This window comes from Zootoca vivipara, chromosome 15 (genome assembly GCF_965207765.1).
Source record: "Zootoca vivipara chromosome 15, rZooViv2.hap1.1, whole genome shotgun sequence".
Lineage (NCBI taxonomy): Eukaryota > Metazoa > Chordata > Lepidosauria > Squamata > Lacertidae > Zootoca > Zootoca vivipara.
Genome location: NC_142598.1, coordinates 36,350,020 through 36,367,321, shown reverse-complemented (window position 1 = coordinate 36,367,321; position 17,302 = coordinate 36,350,020). Strand labels below are relative to the sequence as shown.

General features: G+C 45.4%; 1 protein-coding gene across 2 annotated transcripts in view; it reads left to right on the top strand.

Annotated features, from left to right (window-relative positions):
• Positions 1-17,302, top strand: part of TEK (TEK receptor tyrosine kinase) — a 54,276-nt gene that overhangs the window by 20,321 nt on the left and 16,653 nt on the right. The window contains exons 4-12 of one of the 2 annotated variants that reach the window (XM_088659071.1): positions 416-568; positions 1,848-1,979; positions 4,344-4,484; positions 5,768-5,899; positions 7,188-7,342; positions 8,469-8,619; positions 10,192-10,326; positions 12,991-13,125; positions 16,050-16,343. In XM_088659071.1, coding sequence (XP_088515197.1) covers positions 416-568; positions 1,848-1,979; positions 4,344-4,484; positions 5,768-5,899; positions 7,188-7,342; positions 8,469-8,619; positions 10,192-10,326; positions 12,991-13,125; positions 16,050-16,343 — 1,428 coding nt within the window. Of the gene's footprint in view, positions 1-415; positions 569-1,847; positions 1,980-4,343; positions 4,485-5,767; positions 5,900-7,187; positions 7,343-8,468; positions 8,620-10,170; positions 10,327-12,990; positions 13,126-16,049; positions 16,344-17,302 lie in introns of both variants that reach the window. The other variant, XM_035141051.3, reaches the window with a different exon arrangement.

Here is a 17,302-nt window from a genome sequence, read left to right as displayed (position 1 = left end):
CACACATCATAGGCATGTGTTAGAACGGAGAGGCACTCCTTTGCTGTGGAAGTCTGAAATGTGCCTCTTATCTCTCTTGATATCTTGATTGTTGCTAGTTGAATGTGTGAACTTGAAAAGTTTATCTCAGGCACCCCCAAACTCAGCCCTCCAGATGTTTTGGGACTACAACTCCTATCATCCCTAGCTAACAGGACCAGTGGTCAGGGATGATGAGAATTATAGTCTCAAAATATCTGGAGGGCCGAGTTTGAGGAAGCCTGATTTATCTTATGGGAAGTCTTGTGTTTGAGGTATGAGGCACCCTGAAGTCCTTCAGAGAGTCCTCATTCTTCTCCTTTAACCTCCTAAGCCCTTTTCCTCCATCAATCGTCTCATTGGTTATGTTTTTAATGGGCTCTTCTCTCCGCTACAGGTTCTTTCATATCTTCTGTCCTCAGGCATGAAGTCCCAGAAGTGCTAAAAGTGTCCTTGCAGAATGACCAGACACAAGATTCAGCAGTGTATTCTGTCAGATACATAGGAGGAAGCCACTTCACGTCAGCTTATACCAGGCTGATAGTAAGAAGTAAGATTTGAGCCGCTTCTTCTTAAGTTAAAACTACTGACAGAAACCCAGGGACTTGTGCACACAAAGGGCCTTCTTGGTAGTGGCACCCGCCCTGTGCAACGCCCTCCCATCAGATGTCAAGGAAATAAACAACTATCTGACTTTTAGAAGACATCTGAAGGCAGCCCTGTTTAGGGAAGTTTTTAATGTTTGATGCTTTATCGCTTTATTATTATTAATATTAATATTCTGTTGGGAGCTGCCCAGAGTGGCTGGGGAAACCCAGCCAGATAGACGGGGTATAAATAATAAATTGTTGTTGTTGTTGTTGTTGTTGTTGTTGTTACACAAAGAGTTGGATCAGGACTTAGTCATGCTTAGAGTAGACCCACTGAAATTAGTGGGGCTGACATTTAGTTACGAGCAAAGTTATGTGTTTATTTATTTAATTCGACTTTTAAACTTCCCTTCGTCCGATCCGGATCCCAGGGCGATTTAGTTAAATACTAGTTAAAACACAGCAAGGTAGAAACGATGAAGCAACAACCCAGAATTTAAAGGGAAAGGGAAAATAAAAGCTAGCAAAGCTGATTCTCCAGCTGCTGCTATAGCTTTTGTAACAGTGGTACGTAATAGGTTTCTTAGATGGAGAGATGGAGGTGTGTAGAAGTGGTACGTTCCCAGGTGAGGGAAATAGGGCACAGCTGGATCCGATTTTGTAACTTGCGTGGGAAAGGAGCAAGTGATGGTTTGCGGGGGGGGGGGGGAGCTGAAATGTGAAAGTTGTCTTTTCATTTTTACCGAGACCGTGTAGTAGGGGAGGCACAATTGAAAGTTAGACTACAACAAGGCCAAGTTTAAATGGACAGGAAAAACCACGCTTGCTGGCTTGTTCATTGTTTACGTGTTCTTTCAATTTATATGTCACCCCCCCACACACACAAACAGACTCGAAGTCACCCGTGTTTAGGAAAAAACACAGCTGTAAACAGTTCCGAAGGAAATGTACGTGTAAGGAACTGTTCTTTCTGAATGCTTAATTGATATTTTTTTTAAAAAAAAACCAGCAGCAGAACACAACAGGGTTGATTTCAGAACACATCAACACCATAAATTTAAAACACATTTAAAAGCACTCCTAGCAGAGGAGGAACTAGAGCAATTCATTCTTGAGTGGTGCTGTAGAAGCTTTTACAAGAGACACCTGTTAAAAAAACCACAAACACACACAGAGCACTGTATTTGATTCAGGATCTCTCTATTATTTCCCTCACTGACTCTCTACTTTTCCACAAAGGGTGTGCATCTCAAAAATGGGGACCCGACTGTAGCTCTCACTGTCCAGAGTGCAAGAACAATGGCATCTGCCACGAAGATACCGGGGAGTGCATTTGCCCCCCTGGCTTCATGGGGAAAACGTGCGAAAAGGGTAAGGAATGTCGAAACATTAAAAAATTAAAGCATACTGTCACAGAGGGAGCGTTGCGACTACTCTAAAGTAACGACTCTCCAAACCGTTGCCTTTTCATGCTTTTATTGTGTGCAGGCTATTTACAGTGCTAGAGCTGTACAGGGTACATGTTGTTAGTCTGACCCAGAACCCTGGAGTGACGCTTCCCGCGTTTTCTTCCAACATAAGAGTCTGGGCACCCCAAATCTCCTTCCGCGTTTCCTCCTGCGTAATTCCGGAACCGGAGGGAAACAGGGTCTCCTTTCCACGTTTTCCTTCTCCCCCCTTTCCCCCCCCCGCTCTCTCTTCCTCTCTCACGTGCAGCAAAGGCTCTTCTATCCTGCCAGAGCCCTGTCTCCTACTTCCTCCTTCCCCACTGGACTCTTCCCCCTCCCCGCTAGCTCCGCTGCTGGTGGAGGAACTGCTCTTCAAGATGGGAGGGGGCTCTCTGTACTGTTTCCCCCTCACACATACACTGCAGATAAAATCTTCCTTTCTTAAAAGTACAGTGGCACCTTGGTTCTCAAACTTAATCCGTTCTGGAAGTCTGTTCCAAAACCAAGGCGCACTTTCCCATAGAAAGTAATGCAAAATGGATCAATCCGTTCCAGACTTTTAGAAACAACTTGACGTGAATTTTACTATCTATACAAGACCACTGAGCCATAAAATGAAAGCAATAAACAATGTACTGCAGTCACACAATCAGTCCATCAGTAGCTGAACAACAAAAAGAACCGCAAAAATGAAAACACAAAATAAATAGCAAAAACAGACAGACCTCCGTGTAACGCTCAAAAGCTTCCGTTCGGCTTCCGAAAAAAGTTTGCAAACCGGAACACTTACTTCCAGATTTGCAGTGTTTAGGTTCCAAGTTGTTTGAGTACCAAGGCGTTTGAGAACCAAGGTACCACTGTACAACACATTTTTTCCAACAGGCAGAAGTTTAACCTTCAGCCGTTCCAAATGGTCATGACCAGGCATAGGCAAACTCTGGCCCTCCAGATGTTTTTGGCCTACAACTCCCATCATCCCTAGCTAACAGGACCAGTGGCCAGGGATGATGGGAATTGTAGTCCCAAAACATCTGGAGGGCCAAGTTTGCCTATGCCTGGTCATGACCCTGCTTGACAATAGAAATCACTGAGTTCCACATTTCATTCACACATTTGCCTGGTTTGCACGTCATGATAAACCGTAAGCTGTCCTTACCATGAAGCAGCGGTGAGCTGGCGAAAGGCACAAATACAGGATGGGAGACACCTGGCTTGAGAGCAGTACATGTGAAAAGGATCTAGGAGTCTTGGTAGACCACAAACTTGACATGAGTCAACAGTGTGATGCAGCAGCTTAAAAAGCCAATGCAACTCTGGGCTGCATCAATAGGAGTATAGCATCTAGATCAAGGGAAGTAATAATACCACTGTATTCTGCTCTGGTCAGACCTCACCTGGAGTACTGTGTCCAGTTCTGGGCACCACAGTTCAAGAAGGATACTGACAAGCCTGGAAACGATGCCTTATGCGGAACGGCTTAGGGAGCTGGGTATGTTTAGCCTAGAGAAGAGAAGGTTAAGGGGTGATATGATAGCCATGTTCAAATATATAAAAGGATGTCATATAGAGGAGGGAGAAAGGTTGTTTTCTGCTGCTCCAGAGAAGCGGACACGGAGCAACGGATTCAAACTACAAGAAAGAAGATTCCACCTAAACATTAGGAAGAACTTCCTGACAGTAAGAGCTGTTCGACAGTGGAATTTGCTGCCAAGAAGTGTGGTGGAGTCTCCTTCTTTGGAGGTCTTTAAGCAGAGGCTTGACAGGCATATGTCAAGAATGCTTTGATGGTGTTTCCTGCTCGGCAGGGGGTTGGACTGGATGGCCCTTGTGGTCTTTTCCAACTCTATGATTCTATGATGCTTGCTGCTCAGTTGAATCTGCATACTAAGATGGCAGCGCGTGCAGACGCAGTGGCTGGTTGTGGCTCTTTTTCAACTCAGAATTTGGCCTTTTTGTCCTGCCAAAATAGATCTATTTATTTTGTAGCGATGGTGGGAATTTAAACCTTGGGCTCCCCTCTGAGTTCCAATATGGATTGAGGATTCCACACCTGCCATTTGCATTGGTTTGGGGAGAAGCCACTCTCATGCCTAGCACTATACCTGCGTGTGTGTTTAGTCTTTTGAGAATACTTGGTCTTTTCTAAGGTTTTTTGTTATCTTTATTAATATATCCCATTTTTGTTATGTTTATAACCCATAAATATATTAAAAGTATTCTATATTTTTTGCAGAGGGCATAAGAGGGATACTTCATTGGTCTGACACTTTTCTTCTCCCGTTTACAGCTTGTGGAGAAAACAAATTTGGCAAGGCTTGCCAGGAGAGCTGTAAAGAAAAGTCAGGTTGCAAATCTTTTATGTTTTGCCTGCCTGACCCATATGGCTGTTCATGTGCCTCAGGATGGAACGGACTTCAGTGTGATGAAGGTAAAATCATATACATACTTTTACACTAGTGATGTGTGAAGGTGTTGTTGGGGGGGGCGGGGGGAGGGACAGAAAGTCACTTAAAAGCAGACCGTGGGCCAGATTGCTAGGTTTGTTTGTTTTTTAATCCACTCTCTATTCATTCATATAAATTATTTGTATTCATCGACTGCAGGTAGACGCAGGTGGTGCTGTGGGTTAAACCACAGAGCCTAGGGCTTGCTGATCAGAAGGTCGGTGGTTCGAATACCTGCAACGGGGTGAGCTCCCGTTGCTCGGTCCCAGCTCCTGCCAACCTAGCAGTTCGAAAGCATGACTCAAAGTGCAAGTAGATAAATAGGTACCGCTCTAAGCGGGAAGGTAAACCGCGTTTCCATGCGCTGCTCTGGTTCGCCAGAAGCGGCTTTGTCATGCTGGCCACATGACCTGGAAGCTGTACGCCGGCTCCCTCGGCCAATAATGCGAGATGAGTGTGCAACCCCAGAGTCGGTCACGACTGGACCTAATGGTCAGGGGTCCCTTTACCTTTACTGCAGTATTATCTAAACAGTGTTGGGCGATTTGAGCGAGCATCTTGGATGAAACTCACATGAGTGCTTTTACAAATGTAAAGCGGCTTTCTTCAGCCACACATGCATAGTTGAGTTGCCGTATCTGTGGACTGGGTTATGAGAAGGGTTTGGCATGGGTACTTGCAAGGGCAAGGTGCAAATCTTATAGTTCAAAGAGTGGTACCCTACAAGCCCACATTTGCAAGAAAGACTCTTTATTCCAGCTGAGACACACAGAAATAACATAAAGCTAAAGGACCCCTGGAAGGTTAACTCCAGTCGACTATGGGGTGTGGGGTTCATCATCTCGCTTTCAGGCCAAGGGAGCCAGTGTTTGTCCACAGACAGCTTTCTGGGGCATGTGGCCAGCAGGACTAAACTGCTTCTGGCGCAACAGGACACTGTGACGGAAGCCAGAGTGCATGGAAATGCCATTTACCTTCCCACTGCAGTGGTACCTATTTATCTACTTGCACTGGCGTGCTTTCGAACTGCTAGGTTGGCAAAGTGCAATGGGAGCTCACCCTGTTTGTGGGGATTCAAACCACCAACCTTATGATCAGCAAGCCCAAGAGGCTCAGTGGTTTAGACCACAGCGCCACAACCGCATCCCCAGTACACACAGAAATGCTCAAAGCAGATAACTCTAACAAGCTGATTCATGAAATCCAGAACGATCCTTGTATCTGATGCCACACTGTTAACTCTTATCCCACCTGTGCGTTTTTGCAGGTTGTAAGCCCGGTTTCTATGGGCCCGATTGCAAAGTGAAGTGCAACGGCTGCAGCAACCGGGGAACGTGCGACAGCTTTAAAGGCTGCATCTGCCACGTGGGTTGGCACGGTCTGGAATGTGAAAAAGAAGGTAAAGCAAAGGTAACACTGTAGTGCAACAAAAGTCTTTTGTGCTTCGTACGGAGGTTGCTATCTCTCTCTCTCTTCTCTTTTTGCCAAGACTCACTTGCCGTAGCTCAGTGGCAGAGCACATACTAATAGCCTCCAGCATTTCTCCAATGAAAATAGGGACTTCCTATTCATTAATAATAAAATTAATAATTATTTTTAATTATTAATTAATAAATAATTTAATTAATTGATAGTAATTAATAAAAAATAATATTATTATTATTTATACCCCATCTACCTGACTGGGTTGCCCCAGCCACTCTGGGCGGCTTCCAACATATATTAAAACATAATAAAACATTAAACATTAAAACTCCAACAGGGACGTCCTAGACTCGTCAATAATAATAATAATAATAATAATAATAATAATAATAATAATAATAATAATAATACCCCACCCATCTGACTGGGTTGCCCAAGCCACTCTGGACAGCTTCCAATGTATATAAAAATATAATAAAACATTTTAAAAATCTTCCCTATACAGGGCTACCTTCAGATGTCCTCTAAAGGTTGTATAGTTAACTCCACCTCCATCATTCTGCCCGGACACTGAGATCCAGCACCGAGGGCCTTCTGGCGGTTCCCTCATTGCGAGAAGCCAAGTTGCAGGGAACTAGGCAGAGGGACTTCTCGGTAGTGGCACCCACCCTGTGGAACACCCTCCCACCAGATGTCAAAGAGGAAAACAACTGCCAGACTTTTAGAAGACATCTGAAGGCAGCCCTGTTCAGGGAGGCTTTTAATGTTTAATAGATTACTGTATTTTAGTATTCTGTTGGAAGCCACCCAGAGTGGCTGGGGAGCCCGGCCAGATGGGCGGGGTATAAATAATAAATTATTATTATTATTATTATTATTATTATTATTATTATTATTATTATTATTAACTCCTTGGCTCAGGGGGTCGCATAACTCCATGCCCTCCAACATTTCTCTGATGAAAATAGGGACGGCCTAAGGAAAAGCGTGGCACTCTGAGATCAAATCAGAAACTTGGATGGCTTCTGTAAATCTGGGACTGTCCCTGGAAAATAGGGACACTTGGAGGGTATGCTATCATAAGTTGATTAATCCAATTAAACCTATCAACCCTGGTTTCTTAGCCTCCTGGTTGCAAACAGGATAGTGCCCCCCCAAAAAAACTGAGCCAGGGATACCAGACCCCAGACCTCTTCTATCTCTGGCGAGAATGAACAACCTACCTAGCATGCTGTAAATTCTTTCATCTCCCTCACACACAGGTGCAGCAGATGAACCACCCGAGATAAAGAACTTGCCTGGTGCTGTAGAACTCAATGCCGGTTCGGAGTTCAAATCTAGCTGTATAGCTACCGGCAAGCCACTTCCTACAAACGAAGAAATTAAACTGATAAAAAAAGATGGGACGGTCCTTAAGGTAAGTTGCTTATCAGTTCCCTCTTTGGAGTGTGCAGGAGCTGTATTATTATTATTATTATTATTATTATTATTATTATTATTATTATTATTATTTACAGCCCTATACCCATAGATCTTAGGGTAGTTCACAACATAAAATTACTATATTAAAAAACCCACAAAATACACATAGCTGCCAAGTTATCCCTTTTTTTAAGGGATTTTCCCTTATGCTGAATAGGCTTCCTCGTGAGAAAAGGGAAAACTTGGCAGCTATGAAAATACATAACAAAAATAAAAGCTCACCCTGCACTTTTAATAACTGCATGGAAGAGAGGATTTCAGCAGGTGCAACTATTAAAATTGTGGTAGCCCTATCCTGCAGCAAAGTGATTCCTCAGATACTGTGACCAATTAAACAAGATCCCCTTTTAAGTGCAATATGAAGCCCTCAGCTGATATGCAACATTCAAAGGCTCCATTTGCTTTTGGCAAATGACACTTCCCACCTCCCCTCCCCCCCCCAAAAAATAGGATAAAACCCATTTGAACAGCCTCAAAATTCACCTAAATGAAATTTCTAGGTGAATTTTTGGAGTAACCTGCTTGGTCAAAATATCTAAGGAATGTCAAGGAAGGCCAAAAAGAGAGAGTAAATCTAGTGAACTGTTATGGGTAAGGTATGCCCCGCGGAGGACCTTAAGGTCCACAAACAAACATATTCTGGAGATCCCGAGCCATAAGGTGGCTAGATTGGCCTCAACTAGGGCCAGGGCCTTTTCAGTATTGGCCCCAACTTGGTGGAACGCTCTTTCACAGGAGACCAGGGCCGTGCGGGATTTGTCATCTTTCCGCAGGGCCTGCAAGACAGAGCTGTTCCGCCTGGCCTTTGGGTTGGATTCAGTCTGACCCCTGTGTTTTCCTCCCTCATGGTTTGGATTTATGGACTACTTAAAATGAGGCTGCATTTTAAATTTTAATATTGTATTTTAATGTGTATTTTAATTAATTGTTTTCTTTTTCTTTTATGTCTTATTGTAATTTTATTGGTGTTAGCTGCCCTGAGCCTGGTTTTGACTGGGGAGGGCGGGGTATAAATAAAAATTTATTATTGTTGTTGTTGTTGTTGTTGATTGCTGTTTTAGCCTACCCAAGTGGCAAATAGAAACGAGTCCGAAGCTATGGAAGCCACATTTCATGTTGAAAAAGTGCAGCCTTCTGATTCTGGAACGTGGGTCTACATTGTTGAGACAGTAGCAGGCATGGTGGAACAACCTTTCGAAGTCACAGTTAAAGGTAACTGTTTACTGACTGACTTCTGGCTTGACGACACCAAAATATCTCACCCAAATCATTGCGACCTAAGTGTGCACTTAAATTATATTGATTGCAATAAAGGTAAAGGTAAAGGGAGCCCTGACCATTAGGTCCAGTCGTGACCGACTCTGGGGTTGCGCGCTCATCTCACGTTATTGGCCGAGGGAGCCGGCGTATAGCTTCCAGGTCATGTGGCCAGCATGACAAAGCCACTTCTGGCAAATCATAGCAGCGCACGGAAACGCCGTTTACCTTCCCACCGGAGCGGTACCTATTTATCTACTTGCACTTTGACGTGCTTTCGAACTGCTAGGTTGGCAGGAGCTGGGACCGAGCAACAGGAGCTCATCCCGTTGCGGGGATTTGAACCGCCGACCTTCTGATCGGCAAGCCCTAGGCTCTGTGGTTTAACCCACAGCACCACCCGTGTTCCATTGATTGCAATAGGCATGCATTAATTAATGGATAATATTTGTTGATACTCAACGGGTATTGCACCCTTAAGAGTCAGGTGTAATTCCTCTGAGTGCAAGCCATGAGTTTTGCTGAAATGTTGATTTGAAGTAGAAAATGCCCTCAAAGAGGAGGAAGGAAATTCCCCCGGAATCCAGTCTGTTAAACACTATATGACTTCAGTGCTTGGTTTCCCGTAGTAATGAGAATGCCCAGAAGCAGTGGCCTCTGGAAATAATTTCAGTTGTCATGGAAACCAAAGAACTGAGAAAGCAGTCAGCTAAATCTGACAGCTGTAAATCTCCACAGATCTTAAAGGCCCTTTGAGTCTTGCCTGCATGACAGGAGGACAAAATGAGTCACTGGCAACGGAGATCAACATCAGTCTCCCAAAGTTGACTTGAGCACAGTTTTGAGTTAGAGAAGAACAGCAGCTTTTGACCGAACGACACGGAGGGGATTGCTGTCAGGGAGTCAACTGTATGGAGACTAGATTTTGTTTGGAAAGAAAAATGGGATGAGTATGAGAAAGGGAATGAGGAGATAGAGGGAGGAGAACCTTGCCTAAAAAGAAGAATGGGCAACCAAATCGACCATGATGGCCGATGGGAAGTGAATGACTCGGTCTCTTAGCTGTGGTGGCATTAGTCACATGACCGAAATTGAGCACACCCTAAAATGCATCGCCAAACCTGGTGCTTGAAACCAGAGAGATCTCTTACTCGTGGTGGCTGGTGTCTGTTGGGTGTAAGGCAGGAGGCCAACTGTAGGTGGAGACAGAGCCAACTATAGACCAGTCTCCACTGCTCTCTAATGCCGTTTCAAGAGCTGTTTCATAAGTTATCGTTTCTGATGGGGAAACTAATCACTCTGTCTTGCAATGTATGAATAACAGGCTTCTGTAGATTCCATACTAGGGGCTCACATTCTGAAAGGAGGATTACCCCCTCCCAGGCAGAGCAGCAGGTTAAATATAATAACCGCATTGACCCATTGCATGCCTCCTGATAATTCAGGAGACAAACAAGCTTCATTACTATTGTTGTTGTTGTTAAAACAATTCATCTTCTTGACCAGTTCTTCCCATGCCTCAAAAAGCTCCAACACTGGTACAAAGAGGACATAATTTTCTCGTCATCGATACGAATGCTGATATATATAGCGGGGATGGGCCGATTGTATCAACGCAGCTTCTCTACAAAACCGCCAAATTTCAGTGGAAGTCCTTGGAAGGTAAGAGTTTATCGCAAGAGTTTCTTTATATAGGCCACATGTAGGTGCTACCATCGTTTTATTTTTCCCAAACAATCTGGACGCTTTGGTCAGTAGCTTCTGATCATCATGGCTGCTTGCTACTTCCAGGATCCTGTCTTCAGCCACCAGTTGTGGGGGAACAAAAACTGGAAAATGGATTAGGGCACTCATTTCTTGCTTGTAAGCTTTCTGAAAGCATCTGTTTGACCACTGAAGACGAGACACTGACCCATCAAAGTTCTTCTTACAGTTCCATGAAGGAGAATTTTTGCAGAGATTCTTCAGCCGTTCACCAACTGAACCTACAATTCCCATGATTCTTTAGTGAAAGCCATGACAGGGGTCTACCACTGATATGGGCTTTGCAGTATAAAAACGCTGATGCAGTTGAGCCCGGTTCGATTTCTTCAGGTGGTGGGCCAATGGTTAGCATCACACATCGGTACACTGTTTGTGTTTAGCAGAGTGCTCACAGTTGGTGCGTTGCCTTGCCCCCACGACTGAGGTTGCCTTGGGGCCGTGTCACATGACCCTGCTGTGTGTGCACACCCTGCAGCATGCATGCATGACGTCAGCATGCCCCGTGGTGTACTGACGTCACTCGTGTATTTCGGGGGGCATGCTGGCGTGTTGTGCAGGCACCGCGGGAGTGTGCCGACGTCATGCACACATGACTTCTGTTGCATTCTGCTGAATTCAGGTCGGAGTGCTGTTGTTTATGAGAGAGAGAGAGAGAGAGAGAGAGAGAGAGAGAGAGAGAGAGAGAGAGAGAGAGAGTCAAAGGAAGTGTGGTGTAGTGGTTAAGAGCAGTGGACTCGTAATCTGGGGAACTGGGTTCGCGTCTCCGCTCCTCCACATGCAGCCGCAGGGTGACCTTGGGCTAGTCACACTTCTCTGAAGTCTCTCAGCCTCACTCACCTCACAGAGTGTTTGTTGTGGGCGAGGAAGGGAAAGGAGAATGTTAGCCGCTTTGAGACTCCTTAGGGTAGTGATAAAGTGGTATATCAAGTCTGTTGTATTAAGTTAACTGCAGTACTCCTTCTGGCCACCGTGGCTGCAGTTCTTACCCTGCCCACTGTGGCTGCAGTTCTCACTCAGGTCCACAACATGCAAATGAAGGATTGAGAGTGCTGTTCACAGATTGGGTAGCTAGGGGAAGTTTGTTACTGTTGCAAGTTACTGAGTACTATATAAGCCAGTTGGCTAAGCCAGTGTTTCTCAACCTTTTTTGGGCCAAGGCACACTTGTTCCATGAAAAAAATCACGAGGCACACCACCATTAAAAAAGTTAAAAAATTTAACTCTGTGCCGCCCTATATTGACTATATAATTATGACTGTAAGAAACACTTGCCAATTGCTGTGTTGGTTGCAATCTCCTGTAATAAGGCTTCACAAGCCGCTGATTTCTCTGCCAGCACAATCCTTTGCTCAGCAAGTTTCAGGTTGAGCTCATCCAGCCAGCTTCTTTAAGTTTGTCTAAAACCACCCTCCCGTGGTGGTGGCTGTTGAGAGCTGCGCTCGCCCCGCGTCGTGACCCGGCCGGCTTCCTTTCCGGCGGGTCAGTGCTGTTTATTGGTGGCCGCCAGGCACGTGACAATGCAAATTGCCCTTCTCGTTGCCGCACGTCGCGGCACACCAGCCAGCGTCTCGCGGCACACTAGTGTGCCGCGGAACAGCGGTTGAGAAACGCTGGGCTAAGCTACTGTTCAGTCTGGACTCAGAGCTAGAATAAAGAGCTGGTTGTTTTGAGAGCTGTGTCTTCATCCTTCTTACCCACTATTCTACAAAATCCAAGCTGCTCCTCCTCCTCCTGCTGCTGCTCCTCCTCCTCCTCCTCCTCTTCTTCTTCTTCTTCTTCTTCTTCTTCTTCTTCTTCTTCTTCTTCTTCTTCTTCTTCTTCTTCTTCTTCTTCTTCTTCTTCGTATTACAGTGGTACCTCTGGTTAAGAATTTAATTCATTCCGGAGGTCCGTTCTTAACCTGAAACTGTTCTTAACCTGAAGCAGCCCTTTAGCTAATGGGGCCTCCAGCTGCCACCGCGCTGCCAGAGCATGATTTCTGTTCTCATCCTGAAGCAAAGTTCTTAACCTGAGGTACTATTTATGGGTTAGTGGAGTTTGTGACCTGAAGCTTCTGTAACCTAAAGCATTTGTAACCTGAGGTATCACTGTATATCTTTATTCATCACAATACTGTACATCAAAAACGGTCTCAACACAGTTACAATCAAAACACAAAACTTGTATTGAATCCCACAAAGGCACTGCTTGTGGTATGTCCCTAGTCCTACCTCTGGCAAATAGGTTTTTCCATTGTTCCCCAAAGCATTAAAATCTTTAAAATGCAGAGTCCATATAGAAAAGTCCCGATAATACTTTACTGAGCAACCTAGCTGAGAAGAAAGGAGCAAAGAGGTTTTGTCTTTCTTAGATCAGGTCCTGTACATAGCAGGGAGACATATGACCAAACATACAGAGGGAAACTCCCTCAGAACTACATAGCCAACCAGAACACGTGCACCTCAGTAAACATCATGCAACCTTTGAGCAAAAGAAGTATGTTTGTTTACAACTCTATCTTCCCTTATCACTTAGCAGTGCATGTAATTCAGTTGTTGTTGCTGTTTCTCCTTTCAAATTCAGTCACTGAAAGGATCTGGAAGTTAAGTGATCTGGAACCCAAAACAGAATATTCCTTCTGTGTCCGGCTGACTCGCAGAGGAGAAAAGGGCGTGGGGCATCCTGGGCCAGAGGCCAGTTTCACTACAGCTGCTGTTGGTATGCACGTCTTCGGACCCTTTCCATAATCTTACAACTGTCTTACTACCTGTGGCTACATTGTGCCTGTGTATAGTGGTACCTTGGTTCCTGAACGGCTTAGTTGTCGAACAAATCGGCTCCCAAACGCCGCAAACCCGGAAGTGAGTGTTCCGGTTTGCGAACGTTTTTTGGAAGCCGAACGTCCGGCGTGGCTTCGAATAGAGTGCAGGAAGCTCCTGCAGCCAATCGGAAGCCATGCCTTGGTTTTCGAATGGTTCCGGGAGTTGAACGGTGCGACGTATCCTGCCGCTATCACTAAATTTGCGACGATCCCACCGAAAATGTGCGGATCCCTCCCAAATTAGCGATGTACCTCCCTTATCTATCACTAGCAGTGTGTAGAAGGAACTCAGTTATTTTACAAACAACCCACTATTCCTTCTTCCTCCCAAATAAACTCCCTGTTTATATATGGGGTTTGCTAGTAAATGGAGTGCAGCTCCAGCTCTCCAAATAACGTGGCTCAGTATCCTTAATAACTCTAGGCAAGTGTTACAGGAACAAACTTGTGCCCACAGTAAGGATTCCCTTTCACCTCAGGTTCACCTCAGCAGCTGTTTGCCCTAGCAACCCTTGCTCCTTTGTGGCACCCTTTCCCCGGCACTTGCCTCCCCTGTGCGTGACCTTGAGGTAAAAACTATTCTCCTGCTCCTCAGGTTTAGTTTTGCCTCCTCTCTTCAGTCACCACCCTTTTGAGTTCAGATACGTTGCTGGAATAAGGAGGAGCATCCGTTTTTAACACAACATTTAAGAAAGCTTTATTTAACTAGAGGACATGTAAAGTTCTTTATGGTTTCATTTGTATAAACTCTTAGTTCATTATCTTAGTTACATATAACTCAAACTAGTTTATTCAGTTCCAGTAAACCTCTCAAACTCCACTACCACCCACACACTCCCGCTCCCAAAACCCTCTCTCAACTCTATCTCCCTCAATCAACTCAATTAACTGCTCCCCATCCCCTTTAAACTCGTGGCGGTCCTGCCCCTCAGGAATGGAATGCGTCACTCAACTAGGACGCTGGGTTTAATGCTTAACACCCTGGAGTTCTATTCAAGCCAGCCCACTCCGTCACAAACGGACTTCCAGAATGGATTCTGTTCGAGAACCAAGGTAGCACTGTATAGCCAGTTGCTTTTTTTTTTTTTCTTCAGCCAGAGCTCACTGGAAACTCAGCTCTGGCACCTCTCAGGTGGGCGCCACTGCTTTTCTAAGAGAACAAGGGAGAAAGCTCACGGGGAGATCTGGAGCCTTTTTCTCTAGAAAAATAGCACTGTGCATGTGGAAAATGTATTCCTCTAAAAGTGATAAATTGAGCATACTGGTGTGTGTTTTTAAAGCAAAAATAACAATAATTTGAATTAGAGCCATTAAATAGTACATTGTATACAATCTCAAGCTTTGTTACTGTGCCCTAGTGGCGCATCATGCTAAGTAAAACTGGTTTTGACCTATAAAGCCTTAAACGGTTCAGGACCGCAATACCTCAAGGACCGCCTCTTTCCATATGAACCTACCTGGAGCCTGAGATCATGTTCTGAGGCCCTTCTTCATTTCCCTCCTCATCGAGAGGTCCGGAGGGTGGCAACATGAGAGCAGGGCCTTCTCTGCAGTGGCTCCCCATCTGTGGAATGCTCTCCCCAGGGAAGTTCGCCTGGCGCCTTCACTATACACCTTTAGGTGTGAGGCAAACACATTCCTTTTTAACTAGGGCCTTTGGTTGATCTTACTGACATCCAATACCCTTTTAGAAAGTGGCCCCTTTTGGGGTTTTTTAATTGGGTTATTGTTTTTAATTTGATTTTATATATTGTGATCTTATTTGTGAACTGTCCTGAGACCTCAAGGTATAGGGAGGTGTATAAATTCTAATAATAATAATAATAATAATAATAATAATAATAATAATAATAATGAATTATTTATATCCCGCCCATCTGGCTGGGTTCCCCCAGCCACTCTGGGTGGCTCCCAACAGAATATTAAAAACGTGATAAAACATCAAACATTTAAAACTTCCCTAAACAGGGCTGCCTTCAGGTGTCTTCTGAACATACCTGCCAAGTTCCGGCCTGAGAAATAAGGGACTGGACCGGAAGTAGCAGACCAGAAGTAGCGCTGTCGCCATTTTGGAACTGGGCGGAGCATGCTCAGAAGCGACTTTTGATGCTGCTCTGCCCTGTTCCAAAATGGCCACCGCACCAGAAGTCGTACTGCAGCCATTTTGGAACTGGGCAAAGCAGCATCAAAAGTCGCTTCTGAGCATGCTCTGTCCAGTTCCAAAATGGCCACCGCGCTAGAATAAACCAGGGGGGAATCCGTTTTTTCGGCTGGGGGCAGCCGGAAAAACAGGGGTTTCCCGGGGAATACGGGAGACTTGGCAGCTATGCTTCTGAAAGTCAGATAGTTGTTTATTTCCTTGACATCTGATGGAAGGGCGTTCCACAGGGCAGGCGCCACTACCAAGAAGGCCCTCTGCCTGGTTCCCTGTAGCTTCACTTCTCGCAGGGAGGGGACCACCAGAAGGCCCTCGGCACTGGACCTCAGTGTCTGGGCAGAATGATGGGGGTGGAGACACTCCTTCAGGTATACTGGGCCAAGGCCGGGTTGTGGTGGGTAGTGGTGGTTATCTTAAATAAGAATAAATATCCATGATAGCTCAATGGACTCTCAGAGGCAAAATACATCTAGAGGATAAACGCTAGGGACACAGAGGAGACCCTCCACACCTTGCTACTGTGCTTTCTGGAAACCCCTGGGCAGCCATAGTGGGGAACAAGATGGCGGACCACAAAGGACTCTTGGCATCATCTTGGCAGGTTCTTCTTTTGCTCTGAGGGGTTCCAAAGGCATTAACATTCCTTCTCATGACTCTCCAAAGGCCTCCCTCCGCCAAGGGGGCTCTCCCTCATTCCTAAAGGCACGACGGCGCTGGCCTTGTCTTGGCAGCCAGTGGGCCAGCAGGTGGGAGAGGATGTCCACCTCGAAGTGGAATGGAAGAGCGTGGATGATAAGAGCAGGGGTGTCACCCCGACCCATCGGCTGTGGGGAAACGAGTCTGCCTTGGTCATTGACAATCTGGAGCCCAGGCACCACTACAAGTGCCGAGTCCGCGTGAATAGCAAGTCCGAAGGAGAATGGAGTGACTATCTGGACGCATGGACCTTCAGTGACCGTAAGTCAAGGCAGAGTCTAACAAGCCCACTTTGGATGACCTAGCAGGCCTCATTTGTAATTTGTACAGCATGGTCCACCCCAGGGCTGGGGAACCTCCTTTGCTCCAGGCGTTGTGGATTCCAGCTCCCATCAGCCTCAGCCAGAATGGTCAATGGGTCAGGGAGGTCAAACGGCTCAGGACCGCCTTACCTCAAGGACCGCCTCTCTCCATAGGAACTTCCCTGGACCCTGAAATCATCCTCTGAGGCCCTTCTTTGTGTGTCTCCTCCACGTGAGGTCCCGAGGGTGGCAACACGAGAACAGGGCCTTCTCTGTGGTGGCTCCCCATTTGTGGAATCCTCTCCCCAGGGAGGCTCACTGTTCTTCTTCAACCAAGCCTTGGGTTGATTAAATCCAAGACCCTTTTAAAATGTGTTGTGGAAGCGGGGAGAGGGAGGCCATAGGTTTGTTTATGTTTTTATTATGTATGTTTTGTGGGGTTCCCCCCTTTGCATTTTTATGTTGTGAGATCTCATAATAACTGAGTGCCTGATGACACCTAGTGGCAGCAAAAGGCATTTCACTCTCTTCACTTTGTTCATCTTCCACCAGGAAACTTATTTCAGGGATTCACAGAGCTCATTATTGTATTTCCTCACCAGGGCCAATACCGTTCCCTAATTTCTAAATCTGTCAGTTGATTAAAGGATTCTTAGGTACTTTTAGTTCATTATTATTAGTTCATTATTAACCTGCCTTTTAAATCCTTTTAAAACCACCAATCAATGCAGCTTAAATAACTTTGCATCCTGCCAAAACCTCAGTGGAGGAGGGTTTTTGGTTGTTGTTTTTTAAAGAGAGACTTATTTATTGAAAGCATTTAAAAAAAAACCTCTTTTCTTTAGCTGAAGAAAGTCCAGAGAAGCTCGCAAAATTACTTAGCAGGGCTTGCATCTACATAGCATTTTATTCTAGAAT